The sequence below is a fragment of the Arachis ipaensis genome, chromosome B4, assembly GCF_059453495.1.
Source record: "Arachis ipaensis isolate K30076 ecotype BB chromosome B4, ASM5945349v1, whole genome shotgun sequence".
Classification (NCBI taxonomy): Eukaryota; Viridiplantae; Streptophyta; class Magnoliopsida; order Fabales; family Fabaceae; genus Arachis; species Arachis ipaensis.
The window spans coordinates 8,851,098-8,870,921 of record NC_142439.1 but is presented as its reverse complement, the minus strand read 5'-3'; the positions used below and the strand labels follow the sequence as shown (position 1 = coordinate 8,870,921).

Sequence of the window (19,824 nt, the reverse complement as noted above, 5' to 3'; positions counted from 1 at the left end):
AACATTGCAACTGTTTAGTCCATGTTAAAAACACTATACTTTCTTTTATGTCCCTAAGTTATTTGGATTATTTAGATAGAGATTCTTCCTATGACATACATAACAAATAGACAAATTATAAAGAGTCAATTTTTATCTTATCTCCAATTTAATATCTACAATCTAAAATATATGTAATTGTCATGGTTTATCCACCACCAACCTTTGATTAAACTAATTTAATTCAGATTCATGTTAATTTTCTAAATATGTGCAAGGGGGGATTTATTCAAATTATTTTTTTTTTATTTTATAAAAAGAATTATCTACAAAACAAGTACCTAGTAGACTAAGAAAATGATGGATGAACTAAAGGAGAGTTTGTGGAATCTCTCCTTTTATGAATGACATATCTGAAAGCTATTGTTGATTCTATTCACATGAAAAGAAGGTAAAGGGGAAAAGAAAAGCTGGCTTGTGTCTTCAAAAACTTGCTTCTTGCTAGCCTACAAAGAAATGTGTCTAAATTGCATGTTCAAATTGGTTGAATGATTTGACTTGGTCAAAACTCCAAGTTTAATTAATAGATTGGTTTAGAATTAGATTATATGCATTATGAGCTTAATCTTTTTTATAATCTTAATTCCAATATGTTGCTTTCACAAATCACAATCCATATCTTCTTTCTTAATCATTGAATAAACTTTCCTTAATACAAGCGCCTGATTTTCTGGTGGTTAGTTGTACATAGGTCAAGACTCAAGAGGTAAAGCTTTTGGCATTTTCTAATTGTTTTTCACACACTCACTTTTCATAGTCTTATTAATCATAATGTAGTTAGATTTCATGGTCACTTCTGAATCCTTTTCGTTCATATTTGGACCACCCCATAAAGAAAAAGGGGTCATCATGTCATATATATTTATTCAGCTTTTAGAAAAAATCTCATGATTTGAAAAGAAGGGTAAATCATTTATTACTTGTTTGAATTTGATTCTGGTCTTTGGGAACTGAACGGTAAGAAGCAACATTTTTTACTTTTTACCCTTTTCAGTACCTCTTCTTCCATGCTTGTGTACTTATTCACAAGCAAGAACACAAAAGTCTTCTAAGAACCTCATAAAGTAACTCTTGTAACTTAGTGTTTATTAGCAAAACCAATCTTTGAACTTCAAACTAGGCACTCATGGTAATTGGCAAACCAACAAGGCAAGGCATAATAAAGTACACAAATTATAATGACTACTCCATGCAGTTGAACTCGTCTTAATGCTTTCCATGTTAATATATGAACTTGGTTAGTCTTTAGTTGATTGGAAAAATGGAAACTAATCTGTTAGCAATAACTCTGGTGTATAACCCATTTCCCTCATCAAAGGTTGAAGATTATGTTGCAACATTCCATAAATTTCCTCAACCTTGGGATTAAATCTATCCCCAACAAAAAATACATGGTTTTTTCCATTTACCAGTATTTGACTACACCCTGGAATTTTCTTCACATTTCTTTCCCTCATTCTTTTCCTTACCTTTGCAAACTCATCCCATTTCCCTTCTGCAGCATGTGTATTGGCCAGAAGTACATACCCTCCTGAACTATATGACTCAAGTTCTAAAAGCTTCTCACCAATATAATTTGCTATTGTAACATCCCCATGAAGCTTGCATGCACCAAGCAATGCAACAAGAACAGCTTCATCTTTTTTGGAAGGAGGGATAGTAGATACTACATTCATTGCCTCATCGATAAGTCCGGCTCGGCCTAGAATGTCAACAAGGCACGAATAATGCTCTGCCTTCGGAGTTAAGTTATAAGTTCCTATGATTGAGTTAAATATTCTTCTACCTTGGTTGACAAGACCAGCATGACTACAAGCTGATAGGAGTCCTATAAATGTTACCTCATCTGGCTTGATTCCAGAAATTAGCATGCGTGCAAAAACCTGTAATGCATGGTAACCATGTCCATGATAGGAGTAGGCTACTATCATTGCAGTCCATGAAACTACATCCTTTGACTTTAATGGTTCAAAAACAAGCCTAGCAGAACTAAGATCTCCATTCTTGGAATACAAATTAATGAGAGAATTTGTAAGCCAGGTGTCATGCTCAAACCCGAGACGTATGATCATCGAATGAGCTTGCATGAGCTCTGCCACACCATCGCAGGAAGTAACCACGCTAGTCATGGTGATTTCGTTGGGTCTAAAGCAAGATCTTAGCATCAACATGAAGATTCTCAAGGCACCCCCTTCATCACCAATCCTTGCATAACCATCAATCATCATGTTCCAAGTCACAACATTCTTCTCTGGCATCAAGTTGAAAAGCTCACTAGCCTCATCCATGAGCTTCTCATCAACATATGCATTGATCATTGCGGTCCATGCGGGGACATCTTTATAAGGCATTAGATCAAAGTACTTCCTTGCAGTGTTAATCATCTTGTTTTGTGCCAAACCAGAAACCATAGCTGTCCACGAAACATGAGTCCGATCCGGCATCAATTGAAACAACTCAATAGCCTTATCCATTCTCTTGGCTCCAAAGCAACCCGAAATCATGATGTTCCAAGAACGAACATTTCTCTCTGGCATCTCAAGGAAGAGCTCATAAGCTTTGTCAAAGCAGCCATTGTCAAGATATGACTTGACCATAGCTGTCCAAGCAATGACATTCTTTTCAGGCATGATATCAAAGAACTTGCGAGCTTGATCCACCAACCCATTTCGAGCCAAACCTGAAACCACTGTAGTCCATGAAACCACATTTTTCTCAGGCATTTGACTAAACAACTGCATACCCTCCTCGGGTCTTCCACACCCAAAATACCCAGAAAGCATACTGGTCCAGGAGAACACATTTCTCTCAGTCATTTCATCGAACACCTTGCGAGCATCATCCAAACGACCAGCTTTGGCGTACCCATCAATCATTGCTGACTCAGCAACAATGTTCCTATGGGGAATTGCCTTGAACAAGCATTCAGCTCTGGGTAGGTCCTTGTTCTTCAAGTAAACCGCAATCATGCAGTTATAGGAAACTTCATCTCTATGGGGCATTTCGTCGAACAATTTCCTTGCTTCTTTGACTTTGCCATGGCGACCTAAAACCGCTATATCCGCGTTAAGCTTGTTGAGTGCTGCATCATGTGATGAAATTGGGATCAGTTTCTTGGGGGCTAAGGTTCTTCGGGTGTCTGAAATCGGAGCCCAATTGTGTTTTTGGAGCAAATGCTTATCTGGGTCGGTATAAAATGAAGCCTTGAAATGGCTCAAGGAACGAACGGTGGGGTAAGAATGTGACAGCATTCGACGGTGGTGACAGACACGTATCATCTCTCCAACTGGCAAATGATTAATCCACAGAAAATTTAAGTTCTATTTAAAAGTTTATCACTGATACATAAATTGCTACATGCATGCATAATTTGAAAAGTAAAAGAAGAGAGAACGTGTTTCAAAGAAAAAGTTTCTTGTATTTACTTTGTATTTAAATTAATACTAACTAATTCTTACTTTTACTTTCCAAAAAATATTGACCCTTGACATTCATCACTTGTCTAATACCATCTCCTCAATGAAGTTTGCAACTTCTTGATAGCCCCTTATGATTTCCCCATAGCTTTTTGATACCATCTCAATGGCAATTCTTTTCATGTTTTCAAGCAATCTCATCAAAGCTTGATCCAAATTATTTACATTGACAAATACCATGTATCATACTGCTAGTATAGCTAACAACAGAAGGTGCACATTCTTTCTGCTCCATGTATCAGCAAAGCCGTTACTGTATAGAGCAGATACAACAAAGCATAACAAGTTGAATAGAGAATAATCCTTATACTTCATCATATTCTTGTTTGTCATTTCTTTCAAAATTCCATATATATATAATTTTGATACATAACTTTATACTCATATCCAATTATTTTTACACGGTCAGTATATTAAAATTAAAATATATATGAGATAATATCTAAAATAGTTACTGAAATTTCAATTCGTCTCAGATAAATTTTTCACTTTTTAAAATGAGCAAATAAATTCCTTATTATCAAAATTATGAATATCTTTTAGTCCAAAAGTAACTAAACGTTTTAAGATTGTTGGCACTTAACTGCATATTGATGTGAACACATAATGAGTTCAATTTAAATTAGTATCCCAAATTTGGTTAAAACACCCAAATTGATCTATTCACACTTATAAAATTCTAACCACCAAATGTTCATCTTTGTCATATAATATTCTTCGTCTCTACTCCTCTTCATTGCTGTTGTTCATAGTATCCTCTTGTGAAGTTCTGAAAAGTCGTTCCTTTGGGTGAGGAATGATGGATAGCGGTGATAGAAGTCAAGAAAACTCAAGCAAGAACAACTCCAGTGGAAGAAATTACAGTGACAGAGGAATTCGAATCAGATGTAAGAACATTGTATTATGCAATTGTGGGTTGCGTACAATGATTAAGTACTCACCAACTCCAAAGAATTCAGGAAGACTTTTTTATGGATGTCTCAACTATGAAGTAAAATTCTCTATTTGATCCAATTATTAAGTTGATACGGGTTTAAAGGAATGATTTGGTGATTGTTAATTTAATATTTTTTTTTTTTTGCATTATTGTAGTTTGTAATTCATTGTAATTTCTTTCGTTTGGCTGATGAATATGAAGAACGAGATGTGATTCAAGTTGCACAAAAAATTGTTAATGAACTCAATTGAAGAATAAAAAATTTAAAGTAGTATTAGCACATTGAAGATGCTGACCTTGTGTGTTGTATTAATTTTGATATATATTTGGTTGTTTTGATTTTTAGTTAAAAAATAATTAGAATTTAAATGTGTTCATGATCATTATGTAATGATTTATGATTATAATTGAAATGAAATTTTCTTCAATTTTGTATTTCATCACTAATTTGGATGAAAGATAATCTAATAATAAAATAAAGCTAACAAATATACACTTTTTAAATAGAACAACCTCTAATATACCATTATAATTATAACAACCATGATAATAATGGTGTTATCTTAGTGCAAAATATAAAATATGAACTAGACGAGTTTATAGCTAAGATCATATTATCATAAACAAACACTAACAAAATATAAATTCAGACTTAATCCATAACAAAGCAAATCAAAAGCAACAACTAAAGCAACAACATCAAATTATTTTTACTAGCATAAAATAACAACTAAAGTCTTCATGACATGACATCATCATCAGACATTTTTTGTGTGCCTTAAATCCAAGTATTGGAATAAATTTTAACAAAACTTCCATCTTTACAAATGTTCTTGAACTTGCTTCTTTTATTGTCTCCCTTAAAATTGCATTAGCAATACTAACATTTGGCTTTGGAGAACTGACAACATCATTAGATGATAGCTTGACAATTGAAAGTTTGTTTCGTTTAATTATCTTCCGCTTGAACAGCTGTCAATTATAACAACTAGAATCAATCACAATGTTAATATTTACAACATTAATAATAATAGCTGATTATAATACTCAATAAAATTGTTTAGATTGTGGCTTCTAAATAATATTAGTAACATAAATTACCTTACCAACACTTTGAACAACAGCACCTTGAACAACAGTATCTTGAGCAGCAGCATCACCTTCTACAATAGTATCTTGAGCAGCAGCACCTTGGACTTGGACAACATCTCTAACTTGAGTAGCAGTTTGTCTATTTTGTTGGATATCAGCTTCATCGCCAACTTGTTTATCAACTTAATCAATTTGAGGGACTTTTTCACTAGCTTCATCATCAGCTTGTTCTGCAGTTGTTGCTGCCTTTTTTGTCCTTAAATTTTTTGCAATTTTGCACCCTCTTGTAGTGTGACCAATATTGTCACGTATATCACAAGTGAACTTGTCATATTGCCTCTTTAATTTTATAGACTTTTTCTCTTGACTGCCTCTAATAGAGGCCTCATGTGCATCATTCTTTCTTGTATAGAGTTTTGGTCTCCCACAAAATTTTGGTCTTACATAGAGTTTTGATCTCCTATCATGTCTCACGCAAAAGAATGATTTTTTAGAGCTCCACAAAAGGATACTATGAACAACATCAGCAAAGAGGAGTGGAGACGAAGAAAATTATATGACAAAGATGAACATTTGGGATTAGAGTTTTATAAGTGTGAATGGATCAATTTGGGTGTTTTAACCAAATTTGGGACACTAATTTAAATTAAATTTATTGTGTATCTACATCAGCGTGTAGTTAAGTGCCAACTTAGCACTTAACTATACGCATCAGTGACGTTAAGATGTCTGGTTACTTTTGAACTAATGGAGATTTACAATTTTAAAAATAAAAGACTTATTTAATCATTTTAAAAAATAAAAGACTTATCTGAGATAAATTAAAAATTTTAAAAACCATTTTAAGTATTACCTATATGAAGTTTTAAGACTTAAAATTTTAAGGGCTAAAGCAAATGTATTGTTTTAACGGTGATTTGTCTGTTATATTGTAGTTTTGAAAAGTGTAATTTACTATCCGTAGTAACAATCACGTAATTAGTATTCATATTTTTGGCCAATAATGTCTGACTAGATTAAGATTTGTACGATGTTCGGAGAGCTAAATTAATTATATTATATAATATAAATTTAAAATATTATATGTATTGCTCGGGAATATATTAGATAATATGTAGATTAATGTTAAATTTAGAAGTTATTGTAAAAAATATTGTATAATATATTTATTTAATTTGACAATTTATATATGATTCAATAATATTATTTTTTTAGTAGCATATCAAAATTAATTTAAATTTTATAACGGTTGATGATAAATGATAATTTAAAATAAAAAAGTTAATTTAAAATTTAATAATTATAAAAATAAAATTACACATAAATTAGACTATAAGTAATAAAATATTCAATTAAAGTTTATTCGTCTGATTTTATATAAATTTTTTATTTTTATTTTTTAAATAGTTACTTTTGTTTATTTGTTTTTATCTTTTTTTAGGTTATATTTAAATATTATGGTACATTGATAAAATTATTTAATAAAATACAAGTATGAATATTATTAATGTTTTGATAATTAAAAATGACATTCAATTTTTTTAATTTATTTTTCATGCATCATGACAGCATGTATTTTCAATAATATTGTTATAACTAAATAATATTAAAAAATATAAATTACTGAAAGAAAAAAGAAGTTATATATAAACGATAAAAACGCTATATAACTTATGAATACAATTACATAAAAAGTTAAAAAAAATTAATGAATACAATCATACAATCGCGTAATACATATGTTTAGCAAATTTTAAAAAAAGTGTATGGTAATCAACCAAATTCTAGTTGTGCAAAAAATTAGGAAGAATAGAGAGGGAGAAAGAGAAAGATGTATGAAATTATGTGAGGGAAGATAAAGAAAATGTGTTAAGTGAATGTTGATTTATATAGTAAATATAAGAATGAGTGATGAGTATGAAAGGAAAAGAAAAGAAATTAGATTTTAATTAAATTTATACCTATTAAAAAAATTAACATTAATATTGAAAGTAATAGAGTAACCTACATAAAAATAAAAGATAAAAGAATATAATATAAAAAGTTAAGATTTAAAAAGAATCCTATAATATCATAAAAAGATATGTTATTATGAGGAGATAAAAGTGACATGAGAATTCTGTGACATAATGCAAAGATAGAAGATGTCTCTTAAAAAAAAAATTCTTATGTAACAACATAGAGTGAAATCAAATGTCTAAAAATGATTGTAAAACTACCTTGTGCTCTCTTTTAATATATTATAATAATTAATAAAAAAATCAATTAAAATTTATTCACATGATTTTATATAAATATTTTTTATTTTTATTTTTTAAATAGTTAGTTTTGTTTATTTTTTCTTATCTTTTTTAAGTTATATTTAAATACTATAATACAATGATGAAACTAAATAAAATAAAAGTATAAATATTATTAATGTTTTGATAATTAAAAATAAAATTTAATTTTTTAATTTTATTTTTTATGAATCATGATAACATGTATTTTTAAGGATATTATTACAACTAAATGATATTAAAAAATATAAATTGTTAAAAGAAAAAAGAAGTGATATATAAATGACAAAGACAATATATAACTCATAAAATTAATAAATATAATCACATAATGACCTAATACATACGTTTAACAAATTAAAAAAAATTATGGTTGTCAACCAAATTTCAGTTGTGCAAAAAATTAATAAAAATGGAGAGGGAGAAGGAGAAAGAGAAAGAATTATGAGATTATGTGAAAGAAAATTAAAAAAATGTGTAAAGTAAATATTAATTTATATAGTAAATATAAAAATAAGGGATGAGTATCAAAGTAGAAGAGAAGAAATTAGATTTTAATCAAATTTATACCTATTAAACAGAATTAATATTAACATTGAAAGTAACCGTGTAACTTACATAAAAATAGAGTGTAAGAGAATATGAAAAGTTAAGGTTAAAAAGTAATCATATAATATTATATAAGGATTAATAGTTAAATTAGTCCCTGAAAAATGGGGTATTTTTCAAATTCGTCCCTAAAAGATTTTTTCAATTAAATTGGTTTTTCAAAGGTTACGAATTAATTATATTTGTTCTTTAGAGACTCCATTAATAATTTTCGTCCACAATTAATGATATAAAATGTTAATTGACAACATACTTAATACTTAATATGTCTAATCAGACATTAACTAGATATATTCATGAAAATTTATTAATTTAGTATTTTTTTTCCAATTACATAAACTATATTCCTAATATAACTTAGCGACTAAATTAATAGATTTTAATAAACATATTTGGTCAACTTATAATTGGACATATTAGGTATCATATATATATGCTATTAGTTAACATTTATGTCATCAATCATTGACAAAAAATATTAGAATAAAGGACAAATCCGTCCCTAACCTTTTTTTTGTGAACATTTTCGTCCTCGAGAATTGGAAAATACATTCATGTCCTTGACCTTCCGAAAAGTGGACATATTTACTCTTTCGTTATAGTCGCTCCGTTTGGCCTAACGAAAAACAGTGACGTGGCTCCCGTGGCGCTGACCTGGCCGTTACGGGCTGCCACGTAGGATGAACTTTTGAAAAAAGGATGTATTAGAGCAACTCCAATTTTAAAAAATAGAGTTCCTCTTCTGACATATGGGGATTCAATTACTATTGGAGTGAAAAAGGAAGGAGGGCTCTTCACGTGAATCAAGGTTGAGAATCCCTCTAAACAGGGACTTGCAACAACCAATAAATTCATGCCATGTGGTAAGTAAAGTTAATAAAAAAATAAAAAATATATTAAATATATATATTAAATAATTAAATTATAATTAATTTATTAATAATTATAATAATTTATTATATTAAATACTTATATATTTATTTAATTAATTATTTATATTAATTATTTAATAATTAGTTATATTAAATTATAATTAATATAAATAATTATGTTAAATCAATATCAAATATTATTTATATTGTTATGTTAAATCATAATTAATTAAATTTATTTTACATAAAAAAATAAATTTAATTTTTACATATTATAAAATAATTTTTAGTTGAATTATTTATTTTTATTTATAAAATTTAAAATACTAACCAAATTTAAGTTATTTATTTTAATATTTTATAATATTGAATTATTTTGAATTTATAAATTTAAATAATATTATTATAAAAAAATAATAATTATATTAGTTTTAATTATTTTAATTAATTAATTAAGTGGGATCACAATAGGGATTAAAGTTAGTTCCTTCTAATGGAGAAGAAAGATTTTTTGAGTTCCTATTTATTATTTATAACGCAAAAGTTAATGTGGAGTTATTTTTTATGACAGGTGGGCCATAAATAGAGACTCGAATGAGTTCCCTACGGTAGATGGTCTTAACCCTTCCGTTTAACCCTTCCGTACCCTCTTTCCAAACCAACCCATTTCTTCCTTTAACCCCAAAACCCATTTTCCCCAATCTTCAACCACCGTAACCCCACTCCGGTGCCACCTCACCGCCGCTTCCCCTGCACCCTCCAAAGCTGCAAACTTTGGGTCCCAAACGAGAAAACCTGGTATCACTTTTCAGCTCTCGTCGCCCCAAATGCCGGCCACGGCCTTGAGAGGTGCCGAGAGCGATGTGATGGGTATGTTGTTGAGAGAGAGGATCGTATTCTTGGGCAGCAGCATCGATGACTTCGTTGCTGAGGCCGTTATGAGTCAGTTGTTGCTGTTGGATGCTCAGGACCCAACCAAAGATATCAGGCTCTTCATCAATTCCCCTGGTGGTTCTCTCAGGTGATTTTTTAAACGTTTCTTACTTTCAAATTGCATAAAGAAATTTTGCAATGAGTTTCAGTTCATGTGGTCACCGTTTATATGGTTTAGCTGAGTTGAGTTAAGAGTGTTTGATGGTGGTTTTGAATTTAGAATTATTGTTCTTATGATGTACATTAGAGTAATGCTGTTCCAATTTTGGGGTTGATTTATAGTTCCAATGAAATTCACATTCATATAGTTTGATTAGCTGAGTTCTGATGCTCAATGTTTGATGATTTCGAATCAAGGATTATACTAATGAAGGTTTAAGTTATTGCAATTTGTTTGAAGTGAATTTGTCTTAACTATTTACTATTTCTTAATGTCAAACTGCATTTAGGTTCGTGGGTTGTAGCATGTAAAAGTCTTGGACAGAGAGTTTTTGTTTTCGTGATTTATGCTGCGAAATGGCAATGTGCAAGTCGTTTACAGGAATTACAATTTGTATGCATATTATTCTGATTATAGCATTGAAGTCTGAACATAGTTACTTATAGCGTCCGGCTGCAGTTTGATAGAGGCATTGTGGAAGGGAGTGCTTGGAGGCATAATTGCAATGTTGCTAATTTAGTATTTGAAGATAGACCCCCCCTCTCTTTCCTTTTTCTTTTCTTGTCTACTGTTTTGCATTAATAGTTTAGGGACTTTTGCAGTTTTGTTTCTGCTTTGACAGCAACTTTCCGGGGTTTAGAATAACTCTCTATTACAGCCTCTCCTTGCATTTATCAGCCCTCTCACTGATTTTGATGGGTCGTTCACACTGATTTTCAAGAAAGAAAGAGAGAGAAAGAAAGAAAAGCAACACACTGGTGTGGAGGGTGCGCATGGGGAGGGGAGTAGAGTGTGTTAGGGTAAGCAAGGGAGTGGAAAGGGATGGGGATAGGGCAAGGAGAGGAGGGGCAGCGTAGGTGGTGGTGGAAGAGGGAGTCAGGGAAAAATATGTCCTGTTTTGAAAAGCTACACGTTTTGGTGTGAGAGGACTAATATGTCCTGTTTTAAAAAGTTACATGCCACGTGTGCTCCCGTAACGGTCAGGTCAGCGCCACGGGAGCCAGGTCAGCGTTTTCCGTTGAGTCCAACGGAGTCACTTTAACGGAGGGATAAATTTGTCCGCATTTTGGAAGGGTCAGGGACATGAATGTATTTTCCAATCCTCGAGGATGAAAATGTCTGCAAAAAAAAGGTCAGAGACGGATTTGTCATTTATTCAAAATATTAATGAAATCAATGAAAGATAAATATGATTAATTCATAATCTTTAAATGATCAATTTAATTGAAAAAAAATTTTTAGGGACAAATTTAAAGAATGCCTCATTTTTTATGGACTAATTTAATTTGACTATTACCCCTATTATATAAAGATAGGTTATTATGAGAAGATAACAATATAACGAGAATCCTATATGACATAATGTAAAAATAAAAGATTGTGCTCGAATCGTGTAAGATAACCACTTAAACTGGCATGACATCATAATAGAAAATTAAAAGATTAGTAATGCATCTAAATACTATCTTTAATTCTGTTTTAATATATTACTAATAGATAAATTAAAATAATTTTTTCTTCAAAAATTGTATTGTGATTTGTCTGCTATATTATGATTTTGTTAGGGTGTGTTTATTTATAAGGATAAAACATTGAAATGTCTCTCGATCTCTTTTTCTTCCATTTCCTTTCTTCTATTTTGTCCTCAACCAAACAAATCCTTAAAAAGTTTTGTTTTCTTTTATCTAAAAAAAAAGGTTAGAGACTACAAAAGTTTATATACAAACAACTGATGCAATACTTTCTTTGCCTCCGAAAATTATCATTATCGTACTATGCGTGCCAAAGTGTGAAACTGTGAATCATGTTTTATATGATTTTACAAAGCACCTTTTTTTTTTTTGGCCATGGATGCGGGCCAATACTTGGCCCAGACCCGATATAGAAGCTCCAAGTCCCTAGCCCGACCCGGAAATCAAAACCTGCGTTTCCCTCATCAATGGATGCAGTAGCCATCTTCCTCTTCTCACCCGATTGTCTTCCTCCTCGCTGTGACAAGAATAACGTGCCCAATCACAACCGGACAGAAACCCTCATGCAGTCTTCTTCATGACATGTCTTGAGCAGCGCCGTTTACTAGGATGTTCGCCAAGCCATTAGACACTTGTGACAGAGACGATGGGGTAGGGGTTTTGGGTCGGGCGGGTGGGGGTTCGGGTTGGGGTTCGGGTAGGGCTTTCTGGGCTCAGCCCAAGACAAAAAAAAAGGGTTCTCGAGACATTAAATTAGGAGGTGGAGTGAGAACTGGAGCAGCGCCGGAGCAGCAGCGTTTCTTCTCCCTCCATCATAGCTGGAGCAGAGTCGAAATAGCCACGATTCTTCTCCTTCCAAATTCGACGACGGTGTGATGGGGAGAAGAAACGGGGGAAGGTCACTGCATGGAACCCTCCGCCGTCGGCTGGAGTCGTGCAAGTCCAGTCACTCCACTGTCGATGATATCGTTAACCACCTCCGCTCCACTTACCCCGATTACCAACGCACCAAGCACCAAGCCCTCACTCGATTAGTTCAACAAGTCCTCGAGCCACGTTCCAAACACGCGACCAAAGTCTCTGCCAAGCGCAGCGGCCACGATGGCGACGAAGAAAGTGGTCGAAGCGCGCTCCGAAAGAGACAGAAGAGAGTCGACGAAGGTGAAACTCAGGGTTCTGCATCTTCGTCCTCTGCTTCAAGCTTGAGCGCGTCTGGGAGCAGCAGCAGTGAGGATGATGATGGCAGCACAGTGTCTGTTTCGACATCGGAGGACGCAAAATACCGGGAGAAGTACGAACCTGCTGTCGATTTGATGAAGACGATGCTGCGGAAAGCGTATACTCCCACGAAGGATGATAGTGCGAGGAAGATGAAACACGTCGTGCAAGATAAGAACGTTGAAATGGAGGTCGCCAATAGTGACAAGGCTACTAATGAGATTTGTGCTAAGAATGGAGGCGGAGGCAAAGTGAAGGCGGCTTTGAATTTGAAGGATGGTGGTGGCAGCTTTGTTAAGGTGAAGGCAGGACCTAGGTTAAGTGATTTGGGTGGGATGAAGGATCTTCTGGAAACGCTGGTGCAAGAAGTGATTGTTCCATGGTATTATCCTGAGCTTCCAAGAAAGCTATGTCGTACTCCTACTACTGGAATCTTGCTGCATGGGCCACCCGGTTGTGGCAAGACCACACTGGCTCACGCCATAGCAAATGCGACCCGTGTTCCCTTCTATCCGATATCAGCTACTGAGTTGGTTTCTGGAGTATCGGGTATTTCGTTATCATTTCCTTAAACTTGAGGTTTCCCTTCTTTAGTTATTAGAGACCAATTACAGGCATTATTTATGATGGCAGGGTTATTGCACTTGTTCTTCTAAAGATTAATCCTAGAGAACTTGGCTTTTGTTATTAGTTTTTACTACAAATTAGTGTCTTTGCTTGTTAGTACTGCTTATTTTTTTTACTCTATCGTCCCATGAATTGTTAAGGTGCATCTGAAGAGAATATCAGAGAGCTTTTCGCTAAAGCGCATCGGACTGCCCCATCAATCGTCTTCATTGATGAGATTGATTCAATTGCTTCGAAAAGAGACAATTTACAGCGAGAGATGGAGAAAAGAATTGTTACACAGTTACTTGCCTGCATGGATCAATCAAGTAGGTGTATGCAATCCGCTAATGATTCGGACAGTTCTAATGTTAATCCTAGCTATGTTCTTGTAATTGGAGCTACAAATAGGCCTGATGCTCTTGACTCGGCCTTGAGAAGGCCTGGGCGGTTTGATCGGGAGTTTGTTCTTGGCATTCCTGATGAATCGTCGAGAGAACATATCCTCTCTTTGCTCACTCGCAATCTTCCACTTCAGGGTTCATTGGATCTAAAAGACATAGCCAGGTCTACACCAGGATATGTCGGTGCTGATTTGGCAGCCTTGATTACGGGGGCGTGTAATTTGGCCATGAAGAGAATTATTTCCAAAAGGATAGGGAAACATGAGACAATTGATCTTGAAGACTGGTGGAGGTGGGGCGAACCTTGGCCTCTTGAAGATATGGATAAGCTTGTCTACACAATGTCTGATTTCCAGGTGCCCTAGATTTGTTTCTTTGTTTATTTTGTCTTATTATTAGTTGCTATAATGCTATTATAATTGTTAAAAGTGTTACTCATATTTACGGGGTATACATTCAGGAAGCTTTGAAAATTGTGCAACCTTCATTAAAAAGAGAGGGCTTCTCATCCATTCCCGATGAGAAATGGGAAGATGTTGGCGGCCTTGATTATTTAAGGAAGGAGTTTAAAAATAGAATAATAAGGCCGATAAAATATCCTGAGGTTTATCAGGTAATTTTTTCAAAGTACACTTCATTTCCTTGTCCTAAAGTCTAATATAGAGAAAAATTGGCTATTAGATTAAAGGAACTCTTCCTTCCGGTCTTTCATATTCTCTGATAGTTAGTTTGGTAGCAGTCTCTTAATTCTTGCCTTAATTGCATTTTGTCATCTGAAAATTAATGGATTGATTTTTGCCTCCCCTTTCCTTGAAAATGGTGGTTAGTTGAATTTCATAGGTTGATGAATGTTATTGGATTTATCTATTTCAGGCATCTAGGTTTGCAAATCAGACGGGAATTTTGCTTTTTGGGCCCCCTGGTTGTGGTAAAACTCTTATTGCCAAAGCTGTTGCCAATGAGGCAGGAGTTAATTTTATTCATATTAAGGTCTGTCTATCTTTATCTTACCTTATTCATTTTTTGTTTTGTTTTATTGGGACTTACACCATATTGAATAAACCACTATTTTGAATGGCTATTGTTGAATTATTTTAGGGGCCTGAGCTCTTAAATAAATTTGTTGGAGAAAGTGAGCGAGAAGTTCGACTGCAGTTTAGTCGGGCAAGGGCATGCTCACCCTGTATATTATTTTTTGATGAGGTTGGTTATTTTATTTCTTAATGAATGTTGACTATAATATTTTGACACAAGATTGTCTGACCTAACTATAGAAGTCATTACTTGTGTGTTTATTCATTCATTGGTAAGTGTAAGTATATGTGCACTAGAGAGAAGAGATCTACCATTGTTATAATGCTTGGGATTAGGCTAGCAACTTGCTTTCTATTGAATGATTATGAGAAAAGAATTTTCTTCCCCTCAAAGAGCCCTTCTCTCTCGTACCCTACTCGATGGAGCATGCATTAGGTGGCAAGAAACTTCTTCATGCGAAGGGGCGAAGCGCTGGTTCCTCAATTGCTGTTCTCACGCGCCAAGTGCAGCAAGCAATTACGCATTGCTTTCAAGACCTGTGCTTTATATGTTAACTTATGTTGCCTATATGGAGTTCTAATTTGAGTACGTTTGTTCAATTTGTTTGAAAGGTGTGTAAGGATCTCAATAGGTAGTGAGTTAGAGAAGTTCGTCACTATAAATAAAGTGTAGGACTATAGGAGAAATGAGTTAAGGTCATTTAGAATAGAGTACCATTTCTATCCATAAAGATTCATGATGTTGATAATTCTACCTATGAATAAATATTTTGTAACCATGAAAGATGAAAGTTGTTATTGTTATCCATCAAAGTTGGGAATATTGACAAATGTATACATGAATAAAATTAACGTTTGGATATTTTTATCGCGTAGAAACCATCTTTTCTGGGTACAAAACTAATTTCGTTAATTCGTGGTTAATATTTTCAGTGTTTTATGGTTAGAAATGATAGTTTACTCAGTCATTTATTGAGATTAGTCTCTTTCTAGAATTCGAAATCAACTCTTGAATTAGGATCCTTGTATTCTGTTACATTGATTTGGGAATAATACCTGTTATCTATCACTATTCAATTAACTTCAGGTGGATGCTTTGGCAACCAAACGTGGTGCAGAAGGTGGATCAGGCATTGAACGAGTAGTGGATCAGGTCAAACAATACTAGTTATTGGATAAATAATTCTGATATCATTATATTATTAAAAAATGGCATTATTATTTGCAACTGCAGTTACTAATTGAGCTAGACGGTGCGGGGAAACGCCAAAATGTTTTTGTCATTGGTGCAACAAATAGGTAAAATTTTATTGGTCATATCTATTTAGTTATTTTTGTTTCCATCTTATTGCACTGAAGTAAATTTCTCATTTTGTAGGCCTGATAGGATGGATGAGGCTCTCCTCCGTCCTGGTAGATTTGGTAAACTACTTTACGTTCCTCTGCCAAGCGCTGACCAGCGGTTTTCAATATTGAAAGCTCATTTAAGGAAGGAGCCTGTTGATCCTACTGTGGATCTGAGAGCCATAGCTGAAGCGTGTGAAAATTTTAGTGGTGCAGACCTTGCTGAATTGGTTTGTCCCTGCTTTATCTTTTTCTGCTTGTTTTAATAATCCTTTGAAGGAGGAATAATGGGGAAGTTGTCATTTTCTTGATGATACAGGTGGATGAAACAACTCGTGCTGCTCTTGATGAGAAATTCACCCCAGTTGAAGAAGCTTTGAACTCAGTTGAAGCTTCTAGTGATTATACTTGCAAGCCAAGACATTTTGATATAGCACTTAGTAATGTCTTTCCCTCTGTGTCTCCGGCGGTATGTCCCATTCTTTTTATGTATCTCTCTTTCTCACATTAAAGCTGCTGTCTTACCGAGTAAACTAAGGAACTTGTTTCATTTATTTGAATCAGAAAAGGCGTAGGTATGAGCGCTTGGCAAAGCGTTTTAAAGCATCACGAGGATCATGACACTGGTTGTTTTAGGAGATATAATCCTTCCTCTTCTAGTCGACTTAAACTTAAGCACTACAAGAAAATGTGTATTAAAATATTTTTTAGCTGGAATATTTTTAAGTTTTAACACTTATTTCAGGTTATTTTTTTGTGATAATATATTATTAATATTTGAAAGTTAGTAACTATTTAAAGTTATAATTGAAAAATGTGTAGTCGCAATTTCTTTTACATATAAAATACCAAAAATACTTCAAACCTTTTCAAAAGTGTTTGAACTTTTTTTTATAAGAATTAGTAGCCACTAATCGTCACCGAAAAAAATGAAAAAAAAAAAGGTAAATCAATATAGGATGTTAAAAGGTGGATTGGGTGGATTGGGTTTAATTAGGTTTGGATTCCATCTTAAAAGGTAATAAAACCTATTTAATTTTGATCAAATTTGAAATAAATCAAGTGAAATCAGATAAATATGATATAAAATTAGTATATATAAATTTATAAATTTTATATATTAAATTAATAAAATTTTATTTTTCAAAATTAAATTTGATAAATGCTATATCATATTTATATAAAAATAAATTTTTTTAGAGTAAAATCTTAAGTTTGGACTAGGATGGGTCTTGAACACCTCAAACTCAATAGATATTTATAAATTAATTTTTTACAATTATTAATTGTCAAATTTGGCTCTTTTGAAGTTATTCACTTTTTAAAAAATGTGAATTAATCTAAACCATTAATAATATGAATTGTGCTGATCATTTTAAATAAATAAATAAATAATAAATACATTAAAAGGGAATCAAAACTTCAACTATTAAAAAAAAAAGTGCCAGTTTGCAAGGATTGTGGGTATAATTTTTGTAAAATTGAAAGAAGTGTATAACAATAAAATTTTTATTGAGTGAAGAATAGTAGAAAAGACCATACAGATATTGAGAATGGTGTCAAACAAAAAAGATACGGTGATTACAGAAAAAATGACAGAGTCATCAAGTGAAACGAATATACTGATTAATTTATTAAATGAGTTTTTAAAATGAGTTTGATTGGAGTTTTTTTTTGCTTATATTGTTTCTCATAAAGAAAATAATCAAATTTGTGAATCTCAAGTTGTCATTTTTAAAAAAATGGAGAGTAGACAATACCTAACAATATGAAAGGCATGATAATTATTTATAGTTGTAGAATGTTTAAAACAACGGGGTATGGAAGGGTATAGAACAAAAAACCTAACAGAACTCAGTAAAACTAAGACTATATGGTATATGTATATATGTTCTAAAGCAATCAAATTAGCTACTTTCAATTATCAGAATTTGAAGTAACATCTAATTTTATTGAACAAGTTATAGATGAGACATGTAAGAAGGTGAATTTTTTTTTTTTTAACACTAGAAAGACTACTTGAAAATATGAAAGACTTAGAAAAAAAAAGAAAGAATCGAAAGGCAGAAAAAAAAATTTATTACTTTGTATTATTACTTTTTTTTATGAAAGTGTTTGTATTGCAGGCGAAAAATTTCTGCTTTAAATCCATGCTTAAATAAAGTTGTATTGCCACTCTATTTATGTAAATCAATATAGAGGTGTTCACCGGGTGGATTGGGTTTAATTTGGTCTGGATTCGACCTTAAAAAGTAATAAAATCTATTTTATTTTGATCAGGTGAAATTAGATAAATTTAATATAAATTTAGTATATATAAATTTATAAATTTTATATATTAAATTAATAAAATTTTACTTTTTAAAATTAAATTTGATAAGTGTTATATCATATTTATATAAAAATATTTTTTTAAAATAAAAATAATATTATATAATATAAAAAAATATTAATTAAAATATAAAAATATGACATGTCATTACTAATCTCACTGTAAAATATATATTTTTATTATAAAAAACAAATTCAAAGTATAACTCGAATTCGACCCTAAAATAACATTAGAAAAAAACACCAATTCAAACCTATAAAAGATCAAAAGAATATCATTGAGGTCAAGGAAAATTTTCGATGAGGATTTTACTGATAGACAAAATCTGTCGATAACTAAAAATATGTCCGTAATAAAGACTAAATCTACCTATAAATCCGTCTATAATAAACAATTTTCTAGTAGTAGTTATCTGCGCTTCCTGCTGTAACCGATGTTTCCCTCCGACGGCGGTTCCTTCGACGGCGACAACACCGCGCATCCTCCCTCTCCTCATCGCGTCTTCTCTCTCAATGTATCTCTTTATGCTAGTTTGTTCTTCATCTCTCTTTCTCTCCTTTGACTTCCTTTTGCTTGCCATTCTCCTCCCTCAAATTCAAACCTCTCTTTCTCGATGTTAACGACGACGGCGGCTCTCGACGACGGCGGCTCTCAACCCCGTCGGCATCTCTTTCTTCTTTCCTTCCTTTCTTCTCTTCCTTTTTTCTCTTGTTCATTCTGCTTTTCTTTTCTTTCTTTTTTTCTTACTAGTGTGCAGACGAGGGTGAGATGGTGAGAGGGTGTGTCTGTGTGTGAGAAGTGAGAGTTGAGAGTATTGTTAAAATTAAGGTTAGGATTAGGTAAAAAGAGTAAGGGTATAATAGGTATTTTAATAAAATTAGATGATAGAGTAGTAATTGAAAGGGTTAACTTATTTTGCTTACAAAATCATCCCTAAGGTTTAACTTAGTTTTAAAATTATCCTTTTTACCAAAATTTTAATTTTTATTACCAAATTACCCTAATTAAAAAAATATG

General features: G+C 32.6%; 2 protein-coding genes across 2 annotated transcripts; one reads left to right on the top strand and one right to left on the bottom strand.

The window, feature by feature from the left end:
• Positions 1-930: 930 nt before the first annotated feature.
• LOC107637563 (uncharacterized) lies at positions 931-3,839 on the bottom strand. The gene is made up of 2 exons (XM_016340967.3): positions 3,498-3,839; positions 931-3,325 (listed from the first exon to the last, which is right to left on the bottom strand). Exons 1-2 carry the CDS (start codon positions 3,532-3,534, stop codon positions 1,308-1,310), a joined length of 2,055 nt encoding a protein of 684 aa, XP_016196453.2. The 5' UTR covers positions 3,535-3,839; the 3' UTR covers positions 931-1,307.
• An 8,762-nt stretch (positions 3,840-12,601) lies between these two features.
• Positions 12,602-17,290, top strand: LOC107638756 (cell division control protein 48 homolog C). The gene is made up of 10 exons (XM_088483660.1): positions 12,602-13,636; positions 13,855-14,453; positions 14,558-14,710; positions 14,971-15,087; positions 15,196-15,300; positions 16,219-16,284; positions 16,366-16,430; positions 16,510-16,705; positions 16,795-16,944; positions 17,040-17,290. Exons 1-10 carry the CDS (start codon positions 12,745-12,747, stop codon positions 17,094-17,096), a joined length of 2,400 nt encoding a protein of 799 aa, XP_088339786.1. The 5' UTR covers positions 12,602-12,744; the 3' UTR covers positions 17,097-17,290.
• The last annotated feature ends 2,534 nt before the right edge of the window (positions 17,291-19,824 follow it).

What these genes read in the sequence shown, in the direction of transcription:
- LOC107637563 (XM_016340967.3), bottom strand. Translation starts at nt 3,534, where the DNA reads ATGAATGTCAAGGGTCAATATTTTTTGGAAAGTAAAA. An exon ending in ATATTTTTTGGAAAGTAAAA is followed by an intron (nt 3,326 to 3,497) that starts GTAAGAATTAGT and finishes ATCATTTGCCAG; the next exon opens with TTGGAGAGATGATACGTGTC.
- LOC107638756 (XM_088483660.1), top strand. Translation starts at nt 12,745, where the DNA reads ATGGGGAGAAGAAACGGGGGAAGGTCACTGCATGGAACCCTCCGCCGT. An exon ending in GTTGGTTTCTGGAGTATCGG is followed by an intron (nt 13,637 to 13,854) that starts GTATTTCGTTAT and finishes TGAATTGTTAAG; the next exon opens with GTGCATCTGAAGAGAATATC. An exon ending in TTGAACGAGTAGTGGATCAG is followed by an intron (nt 16,285 to 16,365) that starts GTCAAACAATAC and finishes TTGCAACTGCAG; the next exon opens with TTACTAATTGAGCTAGACGG.